The 19,686-nt window shown below is 53.9% G+C and overlaps 2 protein-coding genes across 3 annotated transcripts in view; both read left to right on the top strand.

Moving 5' to 3' along the window:
• Positions 1-54: 54 nt before the first annotated feature.
• Positions 55-6,424, top strand: FKBP8 (FKBP prolyl isomerase 8). 2 transcript variants are annotated; one of them, XM_075524488.1, is made up of 9 exons: positions 55-186; positions 546-836; positions 1,009-1,178; positions 1,357-1,445; positions 1,734-1,951; positions 2,026-2,198; positions 2,330-2,407; positions 4,735-4,872; positions 5,501-6,424. In XM_075524488.1, the coding sequence occupies exons 2-9, from the start codon at positions 560-562 to the stop codon at positions 5,585-5,587; spliced, it is 1,230 nt and encodes a 409-aa protein (XP_075380603.1). In that variant the 5' UTR covers positions 55-186; positions 546-559; the 3' UTR covers positions 5,588-6,424. The 2 variants fall into 2 exon arrangements, with proteins under 2 accessions (XP_075380603.1, XP_075380604.1); XM_075524489.1 differs by lacking the exon at positions 55-186 and adding an exon at positions 260-281.
• A 740-nt stretch (positions 6,425-7,164) lies between these two features.
• ELL (elongation factor for RNA polymerase II) overlaps positions 7,165-19,686 on the top strand; it is a 53,246-nt gene continuing 40,724 nt past the window's right edge. Inside the window, exon 1 of the mRNA XM_075523858.1 lies at positions 7,165-7,331. Within this exon, the coding sequence (XP_075379973.1) occupies positions 7,197-7,331 (135 nt within the window). The 5' untranslated portion in view covers positions 7,165-7,196. The remainder of the gene's footprint in view (positions 7,332-19,686) is intronic.

The raw sequence follows: 19,686 nt of genomic DNA, 5'->3' as shown, positions 1-19,686 counted from the left end.
CCCGGCCCGGCCCCTCCCCGCCCCGCGGAGCGGCTGCTGCGCGGCGGCCCCTTTAAGGCAGCGCTGAGCCCCGTCCGGCGCCTCGCTGACGAGCGTTCTCACCATCCAATAGCGTCAGCGCGGTGGGTGGTGCCGGTCCAATAGGAGGGGCGGGGCGGGGCCGGCGGCCGCGGGTTCGCGGGCCAGGTGGGAGCGGCGGGGGGCGCGCGGCGGCGGCGGCCGTTGCTAGGGGGAGTCCCGGCGCGTGACGCCTGACGTGGGGTCCCGCGGGCGGGGGGAAGGCACGTGGCGGCGGGGGGCGCGCGCGGGGCGACCCCTCCCGGTACCGGGCCGGGGCCGGGGCCGGGGCCGGGGCCGCGTCCGTCCCCGTCCCGTCCCCCCTCCCCCCGCGGGGCCCGTTCCCTCCCTGGGACCGGCGGGGTCTCTCCCCTGCCCGAGCCGCGCATCCCCCCCGGAGGGCCCCGGCGCTGTCCGGGCCGGCGGCCGCGTCCTCCCGCGGTAAGCGCAGGCCCGACCCACGTCCTCTCTCTCTCTCTCTTCTCCAGGTTGCTCCGCCGCGATGGCCTCCAGCGGGGAGGAACCGAGGAGCGGCTCCCCGGGCCGGGCAGGCACCGGCACCGAGCCGTCGCTGACGGCCGACGCCGCTCAGCTGGACACGGCAGAGGATTTCGAGGTCCTGGAAGAGGAGGAGGAGGAGGAGGACGAGGACCTGAGTGAGCTGCCCCCGCTGGAGGACGTGGGCAGGCTGCCGGCCCCGCTGCGGGAGGACGCCCAGCCCTCGGAGCAGGGTGGGGGGGAAGCGGCTGAGGACCCCCAGGAGTGGTTCGACGTTTTGGGTAAGAGCCTGGGCAGGAGGGCGCTGGGCTTATGGGGCCTCATGGGCTTCCCCACGGCTCTGCCGGTGCTTCCTGCGCCACTAAGGCCGGCCAGGAGTCAGCGCAGGGTGGTGGGAGTCAGGCTGCCCCTCCCCACCGAGGGCTGACGCACCTCTGGCTTCTGCTTGCCCAGGGAGCGGCTTGCTCAAGAAGAAGACGCTGGTACCGGGCCAGGGGGTGGACACCCGTCCCCGTAAGGGCCAGGACGTGACCATCTGCCTGAAGGCCACGCTGGAGGATGGCAGCGTGGTGGAGGAGAACCCTGCCCTCACCTTCACGCTGGGGGACTGCGACGTGTTGCAGGTCAGGGCTGGGAGAAATCTTGCCCGGCTTTATTGCTGCCTTGCTTTTGCCCTGTGGGGCAGTACCTCGCCTCGGGGGCACGGGGAGGGTTTGGGATCGGTGACATGCCCGTTTGCGGGTCGGAAGCGGCCCCCCTGCCCTTGCTTATGCTCCCTCCCCACGATGTTGTTCCCTGTAGGCTCTGGACCTGTGCGTGCAGCTCCTGGAAATGGGGGAGACGGCTTTGATTATGTCAGATGCAAAGTATTGCTACGGCGCTCAGGGCAGGTGAGCGGGGAGGGCGGGGGGTGGAGCAGGATGGCCCCAACAGGGCTGTGAAAGCTGCCCCCTGCGCTCCTGGTGACAGCCCAGTGTCCGTGGGCAGGGGGACCTGGCTCGCTTGCCACGTGCAGGGGACGGCAGCATGTCCTGCCTGAGGGGAACGATCTGCATCGCACCCTGTCCCGGCGAGCTTCCGTGGCTGTGATTTCTGGGCCGTGGTGCTAAATCTATGTGGCCCGGTGGAACTGGCAGAGGTGGCAACGGTGCCACAGCTTTGTGCCCCTCCTTGCGCAGGAGTCCTGACATCCCACCCAACGCAGCCCTCACCCTGGAGGTAGAGTTGCTGGCGGCTCGGGATGGACCGGACCTGGAGCTGCTCAGCGGGAAGGAGAAGATAGAGCTGGCCAACCGCAAGCGGGAGCGCGGCAACTTCTTCTACCAGCAGGCAGATTACGTGCTGGCCATCAACTCCTACGACATCGCCCTCAAGGTCATCGGCTCCAGCTCGAAAGGTACCTGCTCCTGCCCTGGGCGAGGGCTGCCTGGGCTCCCTTCCCCCTGTAACCTGGCTCTGGGGTCTTTGCAGTTGACTTCAGCCCGGATGAGGAGGCTGAGCTGCTGGATGTAAAGGTGAAATGTCTCAACAACCTGGCAGCTTCTCAGCTTAAATTGGACCATTACGAGGCAGCCCTCAAGTCCTGTAACCTCGTCCTGGAGCACCAGCCAGGGAACATCAAGGCTCTCTTCCGAAAGGGCAAGGTGAGGCCGGGCACGCGGCAGGCGCTGCCGTTCCTTCTCCGCGGTGTGGCCGGGCCCAGCCACGGCAGGCGGAGGGCAGGACCGAGGGACAGACCTCAGCCGTCCTGCTCAATCTGTATCTCACCTTCCAGGTCCTGGCTCAGCAGGGCGAATACAGAGAGGCCATCCCTATCTTAAAGGCGGCGTTGAAGCTGGAGCCTTCAAACAAGGTAGGCTGCTGTTGTGTGCCGCTGGCGATACTCCTGAGCTGGGTGTCTGCAGGATGCTCTCCTTTTGGCCGTGTCCCTGCAAACCTCGGTGTCCCCTGTGGAAGGCTGAAGGCCCCCGTAGCTGTTCCCAGCTTCCTCCGTGAAGGGAGGCTGGAAATAGGCCCCAGGGCCTGAGCAGCCATGGGGTGATGCACCCTGTGGTGCAACGACTGAGCTTGGCCGGGCTGGTGGGTCCCTTATCTCCGTGTTGCGAGACTCCCTCTTTGCCCTTTGGTCCTTGCGGTGGCAGAACTCCCTGCCAACCCATCCCTGCTTCAGCGATCCTGCATGTACGGTCCTGGCTGCTCCGGCTTCCCCGCGTGGCTCCAGCAGCTCGTGCCACGGCTGCGGGAAGTGAAGCAGAGCTGAGTCCCTGCAGACACGCTCAGCAGCCCGGAGCGTGATTCACTGGGCGGCAGGAGTGGCCCCAGAAAGCCCAGACCTCGGTCCAGCGCCCAGGCCAGGGCGAGCTCTGGGTCAGGAATTTCCTGTCGGTTAATGATCAGCTGCAGGACCGGAGCCTCAGGAGAAGTCAAAAGCCAGAGCCAGGAAATGTCCCCAACAGGAGCGAGCCTGGGCGAGCTGGGGGAGAGGCAGGGACGTGCTGCCTGAACGGGGTTGAGGCGGGGGGGCTTGGTTCTACAGATGGACTTTAATCCTCGACTGGGTCTGTTGTTTTATCTGCCTCTTTCCTGGGCGTTTCACCAGACCATCACGATTCGTGTCGTGTTCCCTGGTGCCTGAAGGTCACGGGTAGGATGGGGCGCACTGAAAGCAGGTGTTCGGTGGCCCCACAGCTCGTGGTCTGAGATCACCCGCAGGGAGGGACAAGCAGGATCTCAAACCCTTCGCTTCCCAGCAAGCTTAGGGTGGGCAGCCATGGCAGAGGTGCGTGAGCAGCACAAGCGACGCAGGCAGCACGGGGAGCAGCCCCCCCCGTGTGTCTCTGGCACGTCACTGTTGGCGGGGCGGCTGCTCGCCAGTCCATTCGAATGAAGCTTTTAATTGGAGAGGGGTGAAAAATCAAAATGCCTGGCAGTGACGTTACCAGTGAAACCACAAGTACAGCAAATTACTGGCCTCTCCGGCTGGCTGCCGGGACTCCCGGGGAAGTGGCGGTGCCGCTCCAGACGGCAGCGTCAAACACGCGTCGGTGAGTCACGGGCTATGGCTACCGGTGGTGAAAACAGACACGAGAAACGCACGGCTCCACCTGCCTCGGATGAGGAAACCTGGTTCTCTGGGGCTGTCGGCACCTTTCAGCTGTTACGGACCATCAGCCGCTGGGCTCCCTTGTCTTAACCCCTTGGAAACGCATGTTCTGGGAGCAGGAGGAGATGCCGACGTTTGTCCTACACCAACGGGCCGTCCCCGGTACGCTCGGGGATGCCTGCAGGTGCTTTGCTGCTTTGCAATCCTCCAGACGTCCAAAGTCTCACGTTCAAGGCAGCGGTGCCAAGCGTGGCATGGTCTGCTGAATTCCTGGCCGGTTTCTGGGCAAGCCAACGTGGGCCGGAGCCGGTGTGGGTCGCCGGTGGCGGTGCTGGTGTTTCGGGGAGGCATCGGAGCCGCCCGGAGCATGGCGTCCCCAGCAGAGGGCACAGCACGGCCACAGCACCCTTCCTGCCACCGCCGGCTCGGGCAATGGCTGGCGGTGCTGTGCTGCTCAGCTCTCCGGTCCTTATTGCTGCTTTTTTGGAGCCTGCGAGCTCCGCGCAGGACACAGAGCTTTCTCCTGCAGCGCTCCCTCCCTCCAGCCCCAGCCATCGCTGCCGCTCGGCGCAGCAGGCAGGTACTGACACGCTGCAAGCACGGGTCTTGCTGCAATCCCGCTTCAGACCAGGCTGAGTTTAAGCCCGCTTTCCCAGCCTGCTTCCAGACAGAAAAGTGGGAGAGTTCGAGCACATCTGTCCCCGAGGCAGAAAATTTTCCATCTCGATTAAAGGATAAAATCCTTTTTCCGATGTCTGACATCAGCCCTGGGCTCTGCTCCCCGCTGCCAGGCGGGGAACGGCTTGGGTGGCCACAAAGGACAGAGGGGCACTCAGACACGTGGGGCACCCAGCCTGGGTGTCCAGTGCCGGCCTGGTGCAGCCCCTCAGTGCAGGGGAGTGGGGCAGGATCAGGCCATCAGCCCCCCTGGCTGCTTCTAAGCTGTTCCACGAAGCTCCTGCACGGCCCCAGGGTGATCAGACCTGCTGTTGGTGGCACTGCGGTCCTTGTCCCCTCCCCTGTACTGCAGGGGTGGTGCAGGGCCGATAACCGCAGCGCCGTGCTCTTCTCCCCAGACCATCCACGCTGAGCTCTCCAAGCTGGTGAAGAAGCACGCGGACCAGAAGAACGTGGAGACGGAGATGTATAGGAAGATGCTTGGGAATCCCAGCGCCGCCGGCGCCCCGGGGAAGTGCAAAGACAAGCTGCCCTGGGTAAGGGCTGGTGCTGACCTTCCCGGGGGGGGGCTGGCAGAGCGGGTGGGGGTCACCCCTGGGGTGGGGAGCGCTGGACTGGGCAGAGGGGATGTGTTACTGTCCCCCAGGTCCCTGGGGGTCAATGCAGTCCTGCTCCCAGGCAGGGGGATGCCGATGTGACCCAGGGGGTGGGCTGTGTCAGGGCAGCAAGCCTGCTGGGAGCTGGGGGCCCGTGCTCCGGCAGCCTTGCCAGGAAAACGCCGATAGCTGCGGCTTTGCTCCTGGCTCTGCCCAACGGGTCCCGGCGATGCCAGCTGGAGGGTCCGGACTTTGCTCCCAGCTGCCGCGCTCGGGAGCCTGCTGGCTGCACCAGTGGAAAGCGCTGTCAGCTGGGCTGCCGGCGGCACACGCTGTCCCCGCGGACGTGCCGGCCACGCGCTGGGCAGAGCCAACGCAGCACTTGCCTTTTTGGGCTGCGTTATCTCGGCTGCACGTTGGGAGCTCGGTGCTGCCCCGCGGCCCCGTGCCAGCACAGGCAGGGCTGCACGTCCCCGCTGCCGGCAGGGCTCACGGCACATCCCTGCTGCTGGTGGGGCTCACGGCACGCTGCGTGCATCCCGTCACCGTGCCGGTCTCTCCTCCTTAGTCCATCCCCTGGAAGTGGCTCTTCGGTGCAACAGCCATCGCGCTCGGCGGTGTGGCCTTGTCCGTGGTCATCGCGGCGAGGAACTAAGGATGGCGGCGGGGCGGCCCTGCGGCACAGGACCTGCGCCGGGATGTGCCTCTCTCCTGCCCAAGGGGCTTCCCCGGGGCTCCGCCGACCCCTCCCCACGGACTCGCAGTTGCAGAAATACAGATGCTTTCTCTGCCAGAGGTGCCGGATCCCCCTCCCAACATTCCCCCGTATCCCTCCCGGCGCAGGCGGGTGCAGCTGTGGGGACGGAGCTGCAGGCAGAGCACAGACCCCCCAGCACCCTCCCGGGTGGTGGGTGCTCATCCCCGAGTGTGTCGGGGGGAGCGGGAGCTCCTGCACACCGGTACGCCATGGCTGTCCCCAGCCCGGTGAGCCCCAGCGGGCACCGTGGTCCTGCCGATATGGTGGGACGGGCACGGGGAAGCACGTGGAAGGAAGCCGTGTGGGTATGAACGGGCGCGGTGGTTTCTGTGGCTGGCCCAGCTGCGGGAAGGGAAACGGTGCGGACGTGCCCAGGGGCACGTGCAGCGAGATTCCCCGCGTCCTGGGGGGCTGCCGGCCGCTCATTCCTCCCGCAGGCACCCGCTCCCCTCCTCAGCACTTCCCCAGAGCGTGCAATGTCCAAAGGAAGCCAAAGAAACCTGCGGTGGGAGGGATACACGGGAGGGGAGCGCCGGAGCCCCCCTCTCCGGGCTGTCTCTTGTCGGTCCAAGCTCTCGGGGGTCCCGCTCTGCCTTGCAGCTCTTTCCAGCCTGGGGCCATCCCCAGGGCCCCCCGCTGCCCCAGTCTCAGCTCTGCTCATGGCGGGGGGGTTGTAGCACTGTCCTCCCACCCCAAACTGACTGTGAACTTCCCAAATAAAGGACAATTCCTTCACACCCAGGCCTCTTCATTGCCGGCGAGGGTGAGGGGGGATGCTCCTCGCGGCTGGTCCCCCCTCTTGCCGGCACGGCCGTGGCTGCAGCGGGGGCCGGGAACGGCTGTCGGGGGGCAAGGGGGGAATTTTACCGGCCCCGCACGGCTCTGCCGCAGGTGGGGCAGGAGGGAGCAGCCTCCGCGGCAGGGGATGGATGCTCCACGGCTGGGGTTGCTTGGCTCTGGAGAGGCCTACGAGCACGGAGCTGCGCCCTGGGGTGCCCCGGGCCCTGCCCGGGGTCGGGGGGGGGGGGGGTGCGGAACCTGGGGCCTACGGGCCCTGCCGGGGGGGGGATGCTCAGGGGGAGGCCTGGGCCTACGGGGGGGGAGGGGGGAACCCACAGCCTGCAGGCCCTGCCCGGGGGGGACGCCCGGGCCCCCCAGGCCGTGCCCGGGGTGTTACGCCCGGGGAACGGGGGATGCCCGCCCGCCGCCCCCTCCCCGGGGTCCTCCAGCGCTGGAGGGCTGCACCAAACCACCCTCCCCGGCATGCCCCGCGGTCCTCGTTTGCATATCCCCGCCTCCTCTTTCCATCTCCCAATCCGACTTGGCGGCCGGCGGGGTCTGGCCAATGAGAGCGCTCGCTGCCCACCTCCTCGCCCCAGCAACAGGCGCCCCGGGTAGGTGGGGCTGGCGGAGCGGCGGCCGAGCGGCTCATGAATAATGCATAAGGGGGCGTGGCGGCGGCGGGAGGCCCCGGCGGCCCAGGCGCGGAGGGGGAGACGGTCCCAAGATGGCGGCGCTGCAGGCGGAGCGCGGGTACGGGCTGTCCTGCGGCCGCCTCGGCCGCGGCACCCGCGTCTCCGTCTTCCACGTCAAGCTCACGGAGAGCGCTCTGCGCGCCTTCGAGAGCTACCAGGCCTGTAAGGTAGGGGCGGCGGGCGTGGGGCGGCGGGCACGGCCCCGCGGCGGGCGGCCGGCCGGCCGCCACGAGGCCCTGGCCGGAGCCCCGCGGGCGGCACCGGCGGGGTTGGCACCGGCGTCGTTGAGGGAGGGGGGGAGAGGGAGGAGGCCTCCTCACGGGATGGGGCGGGGGGGGACCCGGTCCTGCCGCTGCCGGGTGTGTGACGGGGGGGGGCGGACCCCGGTGGATGACCGGGGAAATGGGGGGGGGGGTGTCGCTCGGTGTGAGGCCCTCCCCGGTGAGACACTGAGGAGATGTGGGGGCTCCCGGCCCGCCCTTCTGCGTGAGTGACCGGGGAAACCGGGAGGGGGGGGGGGCGATCCCTCTGTCGGGTACCTGAGGGAGACCGGAGGGGTCTCGCTGTGCCCCCCGGTAACGCCCCGGGGGTACCCCGGTCTCCCCCGCCCCGTTGGTCTTTGAGGGGCCCCTGTGGGTCCCCTGGCTAGGTGACCGGGGAGGGGTCATGATCCTCCGGTAAGTACCTGAGAGGGGCCGGGAGGTGTCGGTGTACCCCCCCCGGTCACTGTTGGGGGGACCCCAATATGCCCTCCGCGGTGGGTGACTGGGGACCCGGGAGCCGAGGTCTCGGTGCCGCCCCCGGTAGATGCCGGGGGGGGGGGAGGGGGGGCTCTCTGTCCCTCCCGGTAGGTGACTGGAAACCGTCGTCAGTCCCCGGTAAGTGGCTGGGGGGGACGGGACACGAGGGACGTCGGTGTCGTCCGTCCGTCCTCCCCCCCCAGTGAGCGTGTGAGAGGGTGCGGCCCCCCCCGGTGAACGTGACGTGGGTTTCCAGCCCCGGGTGGGGGGGGCGGTCTCACCCCGGGGACGTGTCCCGGGGGGGCAGGGTGGGTCCAGCCCCGGTGCTGGCATCCCGTATTGGGGGGCATCCCTTCCTCCCTGCCACCCTCCCCGGGGCACCCGGTTGTTTGTGTGTCCCCCCCCCGGCCCCGTGCTCCGTTCCCCGAGGGGAGGCAGGTTCAGGCTGGGGCTGTATTTTGAAATTTCCAGATTGTCTTTTCTGAGATATTTCCCTGAAATGCATCCAGAGAGCTTATTAGTCACGTAAATAAAGAATAATGGCAATACTCAGCATCTGTCGTTAGGATGGACCGGAGAGGGATTAAAAGCTGTCCTTTTTATTGTAATTTCATTTTTTTTCTTTCCGCCTCTGATCCTGCGAAGAGCGTATCTGTCTCCTCACCTTGCCAGGGAGCTGGGGGAAGCTGGGAACCCAACCCGTTTGTCATTAGGACCGTCCTGCCTGCCAGCTTCTGTAGGATAAACCATATGTTGTCACAACACTATTTTTAATTTAGGGTGTTGGTTACATCACATCACTGAATTGGGCAATCTTTGTATGAGGACGAAGGTAATTACTGTACCAGGGTTTATCAACTTATATTTTAATGAGTGTTTATCAGTATTATGAGAAGTCAGTAGCAATAAGTGCCTTGGATAGACTGAGTTATTAGATTTTCTCTGAAAAAGAAAGAAAAGAAAAAAAAAAAAGCTTTTCTATATATTAGGAAAGCCTTTTCTTTTGGGGGAGGGAGAGTAGGAAGACTACAGGCAGCTGTGTTAAATATTTTGGGAAGCTATTCTGAGTCCGTGTCACACATGAATAGTGGTGTTTATTTTCTAAATGAAGTCTGGTCTCTAGTCTCTAGATTGTTTGGTGGCCAACGGCCACTAATGAACTTTGCTTCCTTCACCGCCACCCAAAAGAGAAATAGTCAAAGGCTACTGGTGATTAAATGGGCAGGAAAGGATAAGGGCAGAAGAGCTCACTTGTTTGTATAGTGAATAACGCAACAATTAGTGGGCTATTAAACACATATGCTCATTCTGCATTTGTTCTATAAACAGTTTCTCCAGCTTGTTGAACGTCTCTGCTTCCTCTGAAACGCTCGGCTATGGCAATGCCAAGAAGCGACTTTGTAACACACCTTCGGAGCGTGTGTTTGTCCAGTCTAGGCTCTGATTTAATTTTGGTCTGCAGTAGGTAAATGGAAAAAATTTGCTAAGGCTTCTTCTGCTCGGTTTGGTTTTAAATGTGGTATAACTGACGACAGCGTTGTGTAATATGTATAATGGCCTGGAATCCAATACTGTTGTTTGTGTTACCTGAAGTCCAACATGTGTGCAGTCTGACCTGTTTTATGCACCAGGATAGCACGTCGGTGCGATTTCTGCGACAAGTCTCTGTCTCTTTGCCAGAACAGGCAGGGTAATGTCTTCGGTTGCTTGCTTGAGTTTGTTCTTGGTCTAATAATAATGTATTGGGATTACATAATCCAAAAATGATCACCCAGCCGGGCGAACTGCCATTTGTTTTTAGTGTCCCTTGTGCCAGAGCAGTTGCGTTCTTGGTGTGGAGCTGTACCATGTGTGGATCAGGCAGCAAGACTATGGAGAAACGATATTTGTCTTCTTGAGTCTCCCGCTTGGGTCTCTGCTAAATTGTCTGTGTCCTGGTGAACTAAATGGTTGCGCTTCCGTGCATTGATGTCCAACTCCGTGTTTCAGCAAGCTGTTGCCGTATCATGTACAGAGAACGCGGAGCTGCTGCTGAAGGGGTCCAGATCATAGGGCTGCCAGCTCCTTGCAGTCCTTAAAAGGATTTCTTTCTCTAGTAGCAGTGGGGTATGCTCACCTGAAAGAAATGAGTCTTAAAAATAACACCGGCTTCATAAGGGGCACTTTAACATGTTGCCCATCTGCTCCTTGTGAAACTTGCTGCCCCTGAAACTGCTTCCACATAGTTGTGAAACCATGAGCGCTGACTGCTGAGCTCCGCAGCTGAAGGCTGAGTGGTGGAAAATGTGTCCCAAGTCAATTTATCCACTGATGAAATGGAGCCGGTCTGGTGTGTTAGCCTAAAACAACTCTTGGTTCTCCAAGGAGTCTAAATCTATATTAGCTTGGAGTTTTCTGCGTTCCCTTTGGGTGTGTGTGCAAGCTCTGTTTAGGCCTTCCCACCCCCAAAAAAAACAGGGCATGACTTTTCCCCATCTCTTCTGGTCTGCCTCCAGCTTTCTTGCTGCCTGTGTCGAGGTACAAGGGGACTCCTCATGCCCCTGCCTTATTTTCCTCTTTCGTTCTTTATCCTGGACCCTGTTTTTCACACTTGATGGCGGGGTGTTGTATCTATCCTCGCCTAATACACCTAGATATGTCTCCGTCCACGGCATTCATCCTTTGCTTTTCGCACCCATTTTTTTTAGCAACATCGTGGGGGTTTCTGGGTAAGTAGAAATCTTAATGCATGCTTTAAAATGCCACATGGCAGATCCGAATGTCACTTGGCAGTGGGTACGTCTCCTCACGGTATTGTGGTGTACGTGCCGATGGCATGTAAACAGCGTCAGGGCTGTTTCTTGGAACCCTTACCTGGGAATTTCCCAACTTTCACATATTTATTTAAAAACTCTTGTGGTTTTTACTCTCTTGAGGAGCGGTACTAGTGAGCTTGAATGATGCATCGTCTCTTGATAACAAATGACATGACTGCACACCTTTATTATTTGGAGCTTTTGTGTCAACCTAACCATAGCTGATGGAGGCTGGGCTCAACTCAGCTGCCAGCCCTAGTCCTGGCTTGCACGGTAGCCTTGTGATTTTTAGGAGGATGTAGAGAAGATCGTAGCATCCCTGCTTCGGTCGGTGCGTGATGTGGCAGCTGAACGGTGCCTCCTGCTCACGTAGTGCCTCTCTGCCCCTGCTACACGGAGTATTTTGAACTGAAGCCATCAGTTGATTCACTGGTGAACTTTGGCAGATGCACAAATATTTATTGGGGGCTAAGCTGAGATAACCAAAGCACATTGCCCCTGTGCTCTACGAGCCGAGCTGAATTTTGGAACTGCGGTCTGATAGACGTGGCTTCCCAAGTCATCTTCCCTGTGCCTTCTGTGCTCTTCTTAAACCGACTGTGACAGAAGTTATTTCTCAAAGGTTAGGGTTAAACCGACCCCTTGTAGTCACCGCTTATTGAAAGAACTTTTTCAGACTTTGCTTTTAGAGCAGGTTGTTATAGATGCCTTCATCTTGCTGTGTTTAAAGCACGAAATACAAAATGAAGGCTCCTGCTGTCATTACAGGGTCTTTAGGGTAATGCGTATTCATGCTGACTTGGGAATTGAAAGCTGCTTGCAGGTGTCAGGAGGAGAAGAACAATCTGGCTTTCGAATCAAAATTCATTGAATTATCTTAAAGCTTTTTGCATCATTCCTCCTTTCCTGTAACCTGTTTTTTCCTGTCCTATTAATTCACTGATGCTGTAGTCCGTCAAAATTGAAGCTATTACAACATCGGGAACATGAGTCGGTGACGTGACTAAATGAATCAGAGGAGGCTGGCTGGAAAGGAAGCTCATTGTACACGTACATCTCCTCGCAATCAGCAAAAATGGGACAGGATATGCAGAACATACTGAACTGCTAAACTCCTGCTAAATGTTGTTAATGTTGACCTGAATGTGGCACCTCCCATTTGAAGGAAGGGGACAAAGAGACATTTAACATTGTGCGTGAGGAATGTTTTGGCCTGTGGCAGTTTCCTTTCAATTATTTAGGGTAGCTTTTTCTCTCAACCATATACCATTTGGATCTGCTCAAATTATAGATTCATCTCTCTAGTTTTCAAATTGCATGGGAAAGAATTGTCTGTAATTTACATCTAAAGTGACGTACAGTTGCTATGGGATTCGGTGGCAAATTATAAACCTATTATGCTATTTTTTTTATACTGGTGGTAGCATGCTAAAGAAGTAGGTCTAATTGGTGATGTGCCAAGGGAAAATAGAAAGTTTGTGACAGAATCCTTGTGACCGACAGTGCTTTTTTCAAACGTGATCTGCTTTTTATCAGCAAATCATATGACACCATTAATCGGAGAAGTTGAATTTGGGCATTAATAACTTTTTGCTCTCTAGCAATACTGAGGGAAGCAAGCTTAAAGATTAACCCCTTAGATTATTTTTATGAGGCTGGGTTATTTTTTTTTGAAGAGACGCAAGTGGAGTGTTTTGGCACTCGTATCAATGGCTCTAGCAGCTGGATCCTGGCGATTGTATTCATTACCCAGCAAGACTAAACCCTCGCTCCTTTTCAGCATATTCTGTAGTTGGTTTCTTATTCCACTTAAACAGCAGCAAAGGGAGAAAAGAGAGCTATTATACTTTTTTTTTTTTACTTCTGTCTGAAGCATATCTGATCAAACATGGCGTGCAGACGAGTCTCTTCAGAGTGGTCTTATCTCCCAGTGACCTGCAGCAGGTCCTGCCTCGCGTGGCTTCTGCGCTCGCCGTGAGCCAGCCGCCTCGCAGAGCGTGGAGCCTACAGGTGATCCTCCAGCATCAGGGTTTTTTTCTGAACCAGTCTGAAGTGCTCTGTCCTGTTAAGTTAGTTTTTGTCATAGTGCTGCTTGGCAGAGGGATGGTGACTGTTGAAATAGTTCACTTGCATAGTGCCGACTCTGTTGGGATAGCAGAAGAGCATTTATTACTGGAGAGGGAGTGGAAGTTTTGTTTGAAAAAGCATTTGAGGTCTGGTTAGTAAATGAAGGTGTTATCTCCTAAACAATTTGCACATTTCAAAGAATTTAAACTCGGTTCTGCCTGTAACTTGTAAGCATAAACTTGTGAAGCGTCTCCAAATCCCTGGTGTTTGTGCATGTTGAAAAATGGGAAGGGACAGACTGCATGCGTCACTCTCGTGCTAATTTGTGCCAGCTAATCCATGGGAGAAGAATACATTTTGGCTGACTTAGTGGTTTTGCTGCTAATGCACATGAGAATGCAGTTGAATGGATGGAGTGGCTGCATGGGTTTAGGTAGACTTTGAAGAGATACCATATGTCTGGGATCCTGTACCGGGTACCCTAATTTGTGAACACGGTCGTGTAATATACTGGCTTTATTTGGGTTTTGGGGAATGAGAGGAGAAGTTGAGGGGAGAAAAGTGGTCATCAGCTCAGCGTCATAACTTCAGGAAGGTTGAGATCAAGTTACCTCTGAATAATTAAGGTTAATGCTGTTTCTGGAGGAACCATTATCTGGCGTGAACTTAGTGCTAATGGAAAAAAAAAAAAAAAAGCCTGATAACCTGAACTATGCAAATATTTTATACAGGGTGGATACAGAGGAGACATGACCAAAACTAGGCTTCTACATTCAACGTGCCTTAGCTCGACCTAGATGCATTATTCAGGAAAGGAGCTTGGATTTGCTGATAAGAAGTTTTCTATAGTAGCTCATGTGTTGCTTAGAAACATCCCATGTACATAAGGCAACTTTTGCACACCATGGTAACCTAGTATTGCCTTTTGACTGGTTTTTGTTTGGTTTTGTTCCCCCCCCAAAGAATTTATATAATAAAGAGCATCATAAACCCCTCAGCAGTTGGTTTGCAGAGTGGTGGTGTGTATCGCTGCTGCAGTGGGAAAGGAGGCTTCCAAAATCCAATCCAGCGAAAAGGCAGTCTAGAAAAAACACTGTTCCGTGCACTTGGTCTCTCCTTTCTTTACATTGGACTAGTGCCTTTTTTAATTTAAAGAAACCAGCATTTGTTTAACTCAAAAAGAGGTAACTGCTTGTAAGCATGACTTTAGTTAGCTGCCCACCTCCACCCACCTTGAATCTTCCCTGATCTGGTACAGTCTGATTGCTGTTAACCCTCTGCTCTCCCTCTGTGCAGCAGAACTTTTCTTGGCTTTTGTTATGCAGGCGAGAATACTTTAGCCCAAGGCGTTCGTGGAAAACCAAGATGGTTTGCTTTTCTTCAGAGTCTCTTCAGGCCAGCCACCACCACTCTTTCTTCTTGTATGCAGAACCTGCAACCATCCAGGGAGGCTCTGGGCATGGTCCTGGGGTGTACTGCTCTGCAGGAAAGCAGGTCATTGCCGGGAGAAGGCTGGATCCAGCATCTTGAAGGACGATCTGTGCGTAGCACTGCAAGCAAAGGCTTGAGTTGTGCTGCCGGCTTCAGCCCCCGTTCCAGATCACAACGTTGGGTTTAAAGGTAGATGCAGACTTTCTGCTTTAGGTTCACGTCTGCATGTGGTAGGGTTTAGCAAGTACCACAAAACTTCCTAAAAACAGCTCTCCTAAACCTTTGTAGTATTTAGATTTCATCAGTACAAACATCCTCTTGACTACTTGGCTCAAATAGTTTGAGACCCGCATAGTTTAGCTGATAGGCCACGCTTTGAGAAGAGCAGCCGTCTGACACCTATGGCAGTTTTGTTCATACAGGGTCAGTGCTGCAAGGATAGTTTAAGCTAATTGTCATTATTTAGCAAGAGCAGACATTTTACTTAAAAGCCTAGCAAAAAGCCCAGCAGGACAGAAGAAATGCCAGCTCGATCCATATCACTGTGCCCAAAGGATCCATATTTTCTAAAACTGAAGTGGAAGACACTAATTTAATCTTTCTTCTGTATTCTTACCCACTGAGGGCCTGTTCTGTGATGGGCTGCAATCAATATGTTATGTGCCAGTTGTGGTTATTTGAATCATATTTCCATATTTCAGTGTCTAGACTTTATGTTTGTGTGAGTTTTGTTGTACCTTTCCAGCTCCGGCGCTGATTTCAGTTGTTTTTGGCTCCCAGTTTCTATGAGAAAGTCAAATGGGCTGTGTTTCTGTCTTTCCCAGTCCCCAAAAAGAAGGGAACAAGGGAATTGGCAGAACTTAGTTTTTTAAGCTCCTCTGCCACTGTTTTTCTCTCTTCTGAGAGAATCTGTGTGTGGATGAGCTGGGTTCTGCCATTTGGTGACTAGCAGATGAAAGCAAAGACAAACCACTGATGGATGGAGATAAATCTCCCCCTGGTTCTTGCACTGAGAAAAATCTGCTGTGAAAAAAGGTATAGTCTTGATATAGGCAATCAAGGCTAGAAAAAGTGAATACATGCACAAAAAACTTGATAATCCACAAAGAAAGAGTGTTTGTGGAGAGTGAAGCAGCCTTTTAATTGACTGCATCTACTGGGCTTCATTTTTAGCCAGCAGCTTCCTTGCCCTCGCAGATATTCAGGGCTATGGATGTGACTGTATTTACACTCAGTGAGCAGGAGGCTTGCTCTGTGTTCGGTAAGTCTGAGAGTTTCTCTGTGATGCTCAGGGAAGTTGTTAATGACACGGACCTAGATTACATTAACCTTACTGTGACCAGAAGGTAGGACAGGCTTCAGTAACGTTAACAGTAACTGCCAGAGGAAGTACTGACTTGTGCAGAAGATAGTGTGTAAACCTGAGCCGAGACTGTATTCATTTGATTCTGAAAACAAAACTCCTGGTATATAGCAAAGTGTATTATGGATAAATCGGTGAAAGGAAATAATGTTCCCAACTCATAATTAACTTGTAAAGCTTGCTGCCATGAAATTTAAAAGGCTTAAGTGCATCTGAATAGCAAGAAAAATTGGTCATATGGTATGCAAAGAATAAAGGCTGTGGTTGCAACTTCTCTATGCATCTCTGCTCTTTGGCTTCCATTTCTCCCCTGGTGTTTGAGGTGATCCAGTTTGTTGCCAAAGCCGTGGCTTTACCTCTTCCAGAGAGCTGAGCTCCGTGCAAGCGTCAGTGTAAATTCTTCCATTCCTTTCAGATCCAGGATTCAGTGGATGCTTTTCAGAGCCCGGGATGGGCGGAGTAGCAAGGAAGCAAATTTTTCCACCCTGCCTGAGCTTGGGCAAGCGGAAATTGTGCCTTGGAAGCCATATAAGGCAAGTCAGTCAGCTCTTGCTGGGCTCACCTTTCCACCAGGAGGCTGGAGAAGGGAGCAACCCTTGCTCACAGGGAGAGCGTAAGGTTTGCTGGTCCTTTGAAGTTCTTCCCTGTGCATCCGACACTTGCCAGAGGTGTGGTGTGGCAGGCCTGATTAGGTCGCAGCAACTCATTAACTCCCTGACTTGTGGGGCTTTAGCATGCTGTCCCAAAATGAAGGCGTAAACTCATGATTCAGAATGAAACTGCTATAAAATGACTGGAGCTGGGAAGAAGTTGACGCAGGTCAGAGAGTGGAGCAGCCTTCTGTCATGGGGTTTCTTCATTTCCTTCTGAAAGTATCTGATGTGGGTGCTGCTGACGACAGATTGAGCCGAGCAGGACTTTGCTCTGAAATGATAGTTCCTATGTCATTAAAATAGATTTTTTGAAAATACTGATGGCACCTATTCACGCTTCCAGGGCTGTTCAGCCGTCAGAGCCAGTGAAGCCCAAATCGTGACCTCTGCTGCTGCTTCTCGCAGAATTAAGAACAACTTCTGCTCCCATAAATAGTCTCTTAATAAGTGCGTAGGAGCTCTGCTGACCAATTTCTTTTGAAAAGTGCTTTCGGTGACACCTGTGACAGTGACCTTGCTCGCTGTTTCCCCTCTGTGCTTGCCAGGGCAGCTGTGTTTTGATGGGAGCGTGGTAGTCCTGTCCACAAGCTCTGCCTCCTTCTCTCCCAATAGATATTCAATAATAAAAAGAACCTTTAGTTATCTGTGTACTTATGTGCTTTTCATTGTCAGGATTTTCTGGTAGGGAAGTTGCTGGTACTTCTGTTTGCTTTTCCTGCTGTGAGATCTGAAATGCTTCTTGCCTTAGTTGGGGTCCATGTTCCCTAATGCCATTGAAGAGGTGAGCGTGGCTGCCATGCAGTTTCTGAAAGCTCCTGGGTCCTGTGCACCTCGGAGATGGTCTGACATACGTAATGGATGGCTACCAATCCTCGTCTTTATTCCAGAAATAAAGTGTGGTTTTCTAAAGGAGAACGATGCTGCCAAGCAAGTGTATTGTAATAAACCAGTTCTCCCAGCCTGGAGTCCAGGACCAGACCCGTGCTGACGGAGAGTCCCAAAACACACAGCTTTGCTAAGGAAGCGGCTTTTTGTTTAATCTTTAGAAATGTGGGAAGGGAGAGGTAGTAATGGATAAAGGATAAAGCAAAACATACTTAACCTTTATGAATGTAAATAGGATATCTTAGGTCTATTTGAAATATGCACTTTAGTTTACATGGAACGTAGTGGTGATTAAAACCAATTGCAAACATTTTTCTAGAGGCATGATTCTGAAATAATTTATGGATTGTGTAAGGACTTTGTTCTTAATGCATTAAAATGGTACAGTGGCGATTACTGCTTTAAAATCTAGAACACTTTCTTTTTGGGTTTCTCAACACAAAGGGAAGAAAACAGATTTATTACCTAGAAGGTTTGATATTACAGTGTCAGGCATGTTTCTGTGACCTTCCTACTGAATCTCTGCAGTCATTTGCACTGAAGATGCAGATAATGTAGGTGCTGCCTGTATCTTGCCGCAAGTTTTAGCGCGCTCGTACAATTCAGGCCATTTAACTCAATATCCAGGCCTTTTACTTGTCATTAAGACTAAATTTACGGATGCTGACAGCAGGAAGAAACACACTTTTATTCTAACCTCAGATGGGCTCAGTTAAGAAAGCAAAAAGTTTAAGCTAACTAGAACTTGGGCAGATTGTTATATTTAGACCAAAAATTCTGGTCAGACAATTAAGTGCCAGCTCAGTGGCCATACCACTTCTTTTGCATGTATGAATTAGTTTAACTGCCTCGACTCACTCTGTCAAGCAAGAGAGATTCTCTATCTTAATGTATGAAATCTCTCGGGGCTTTTGGGCTTGGACCCAGGGAGTCTTTTTGCAGCTCTGTGGTCAGTCTCTATTTAGTCGGCAGAGGTGGTATGTTTTTACTGTTCTTATCTGAAAATTTTTCATGTTCATTTCTGGAATTTGTTGTAACCTGAACTTTCACAGGTGTCCTCGCAGGGAGCAAAGAAACATCTGACTTTTTTTTTTTTTTTGAGGTAGATTTTTGCCAGTTTAGAAGAGTATGTTCTTTCTTTTACTGTTTGTCGCTTTATTTTTGGAGCAGGTTTGTTACCAACCAGCCTGGCAGAGCAAATAAAGATGTAGCTGAAACAGTGCGGGTTCTGTGCTTCTCGCTGAAGGAAAGGGAGTACCTCGTTTAACTCGGTAGTGGCTCTTCAGGCAGCTGCCTTCACTTTTCTGTCAGAGAAAGCAAGCACCCCTGGAAGATGGTGTTTGTGGGGAGGCTGTTGGCAGCGCTGTGTTAGCGGAGGGTATGTAACATGCTGAGGTTATAACACGGTAGAAAATCTATTGGGGTTGTCTTGTTCAATACTTTCAGCTGGATTTTTTTCTGAGCAGCTTCCCTTGGTGATGGAAAAAAACCCCTGGCATTTGTGATTACTTTATCACTAACTGCCCCATGAAGCTAGTGAGATGGTAGGAAATTTCAGTGACTCAGTGGCATCCCTGTTGAATACTGAGTTTCTGTTGGGTTGTGTTCCCAGGGTCCCGTTCGGCGTTGGAGCACCTCTGTTTGCCTGAAAGCCAAAAGAAGCTGTGTCTGAGCATCTTGCTTCAGCTTTTGAGGTTGATCTGGCTCATGGGGTGTTGGTGGTTGGATTTCTCTGGGATTCCTTTAAGATCCTGGCTCTGCTGACTTTGGTTTATCGTAGCCTCTTCCAGCAGGGCTGGCTCCGACTCTGTAAGGAACGTCTGAAGATTGTCTTAAGTAGAAAGAACTTTGGCAGACTAGTAATTACGCTTCCCTTTAAGTGTCAATAGGATATAGTTGGGCACAAGGAGAAAACTGGTCCAGGCTTGTTTTCCTAGGCTCAGCAGTGTGTGTGTTAGGTGAGATTTGTTCTGGGATAGATGAACGAATTAGTCAATCTGATCTCTAAATTGCCTTTCTATATTTTTCTCTTGCAAGAAAAAGTAGTAATGCTGTGTGGAAGATAAGGATCATACTGATGTTTCAGCAGCTCGTTTAAGCCATCTTATGAGCACATAGGCAAGTGAATCAGCCCTGGCGTCTTAATACGTCCTAAAATAAATTAGACTTTTGTAAGCAAATTTGGTGGGTTAGAACTGCTGTATTTTCATTAGAAGATTGCAGTGGAGAAAACACGCTTTAAAATTCAGCCTTAGGGTTGTGTTGTTCATTAACTGATAGTCACTCCTGTTTACCTTGTGTGATAAGTACAATGTTAAGAATGGCTAACAGTGCTGATGCCGTCACAGCTGCCCTTCAGAGAGAATTGCTCTCTTTTTTTATGGCTTGGTTTACTGACAGGTGGGGTTTTTTTGAACTAAAATAAATGCGAACAGCCAGAATGTACCTCTCCTAATCATGGAAACCGTCTTTTTTTTTTTTTTCCCCCCCTGTTCTTAGCAGCTTGGTAACGCTGTTCTTGGTACAAAGGTCACTTAAAAATCTGACATGTCAGGCCAGCAACATACTGCTTCTTAATGAGGCTTAAA

Source organism: Mycteria americana, chromosome 24 (genome assembly GCF_035582795.1).
Source record: "Mycteria americana isolate JAX WOST 10 ecotype Jacksonville Zoo and Gardens chromosome 24, USCA_MyAme_1.0, whole genome shotgun sequence".
NCBI lineage: Eukaryota > Metazoa > Chordata > Aves > Ciconiiformes > Ciconiidae > Mycteria > Mycteria americana.
The sequence above is the reverse complement of the archived record's forward strand: the minus strand, read 5'-3'. Positions and strand labels throughout refer to the sequence as shown.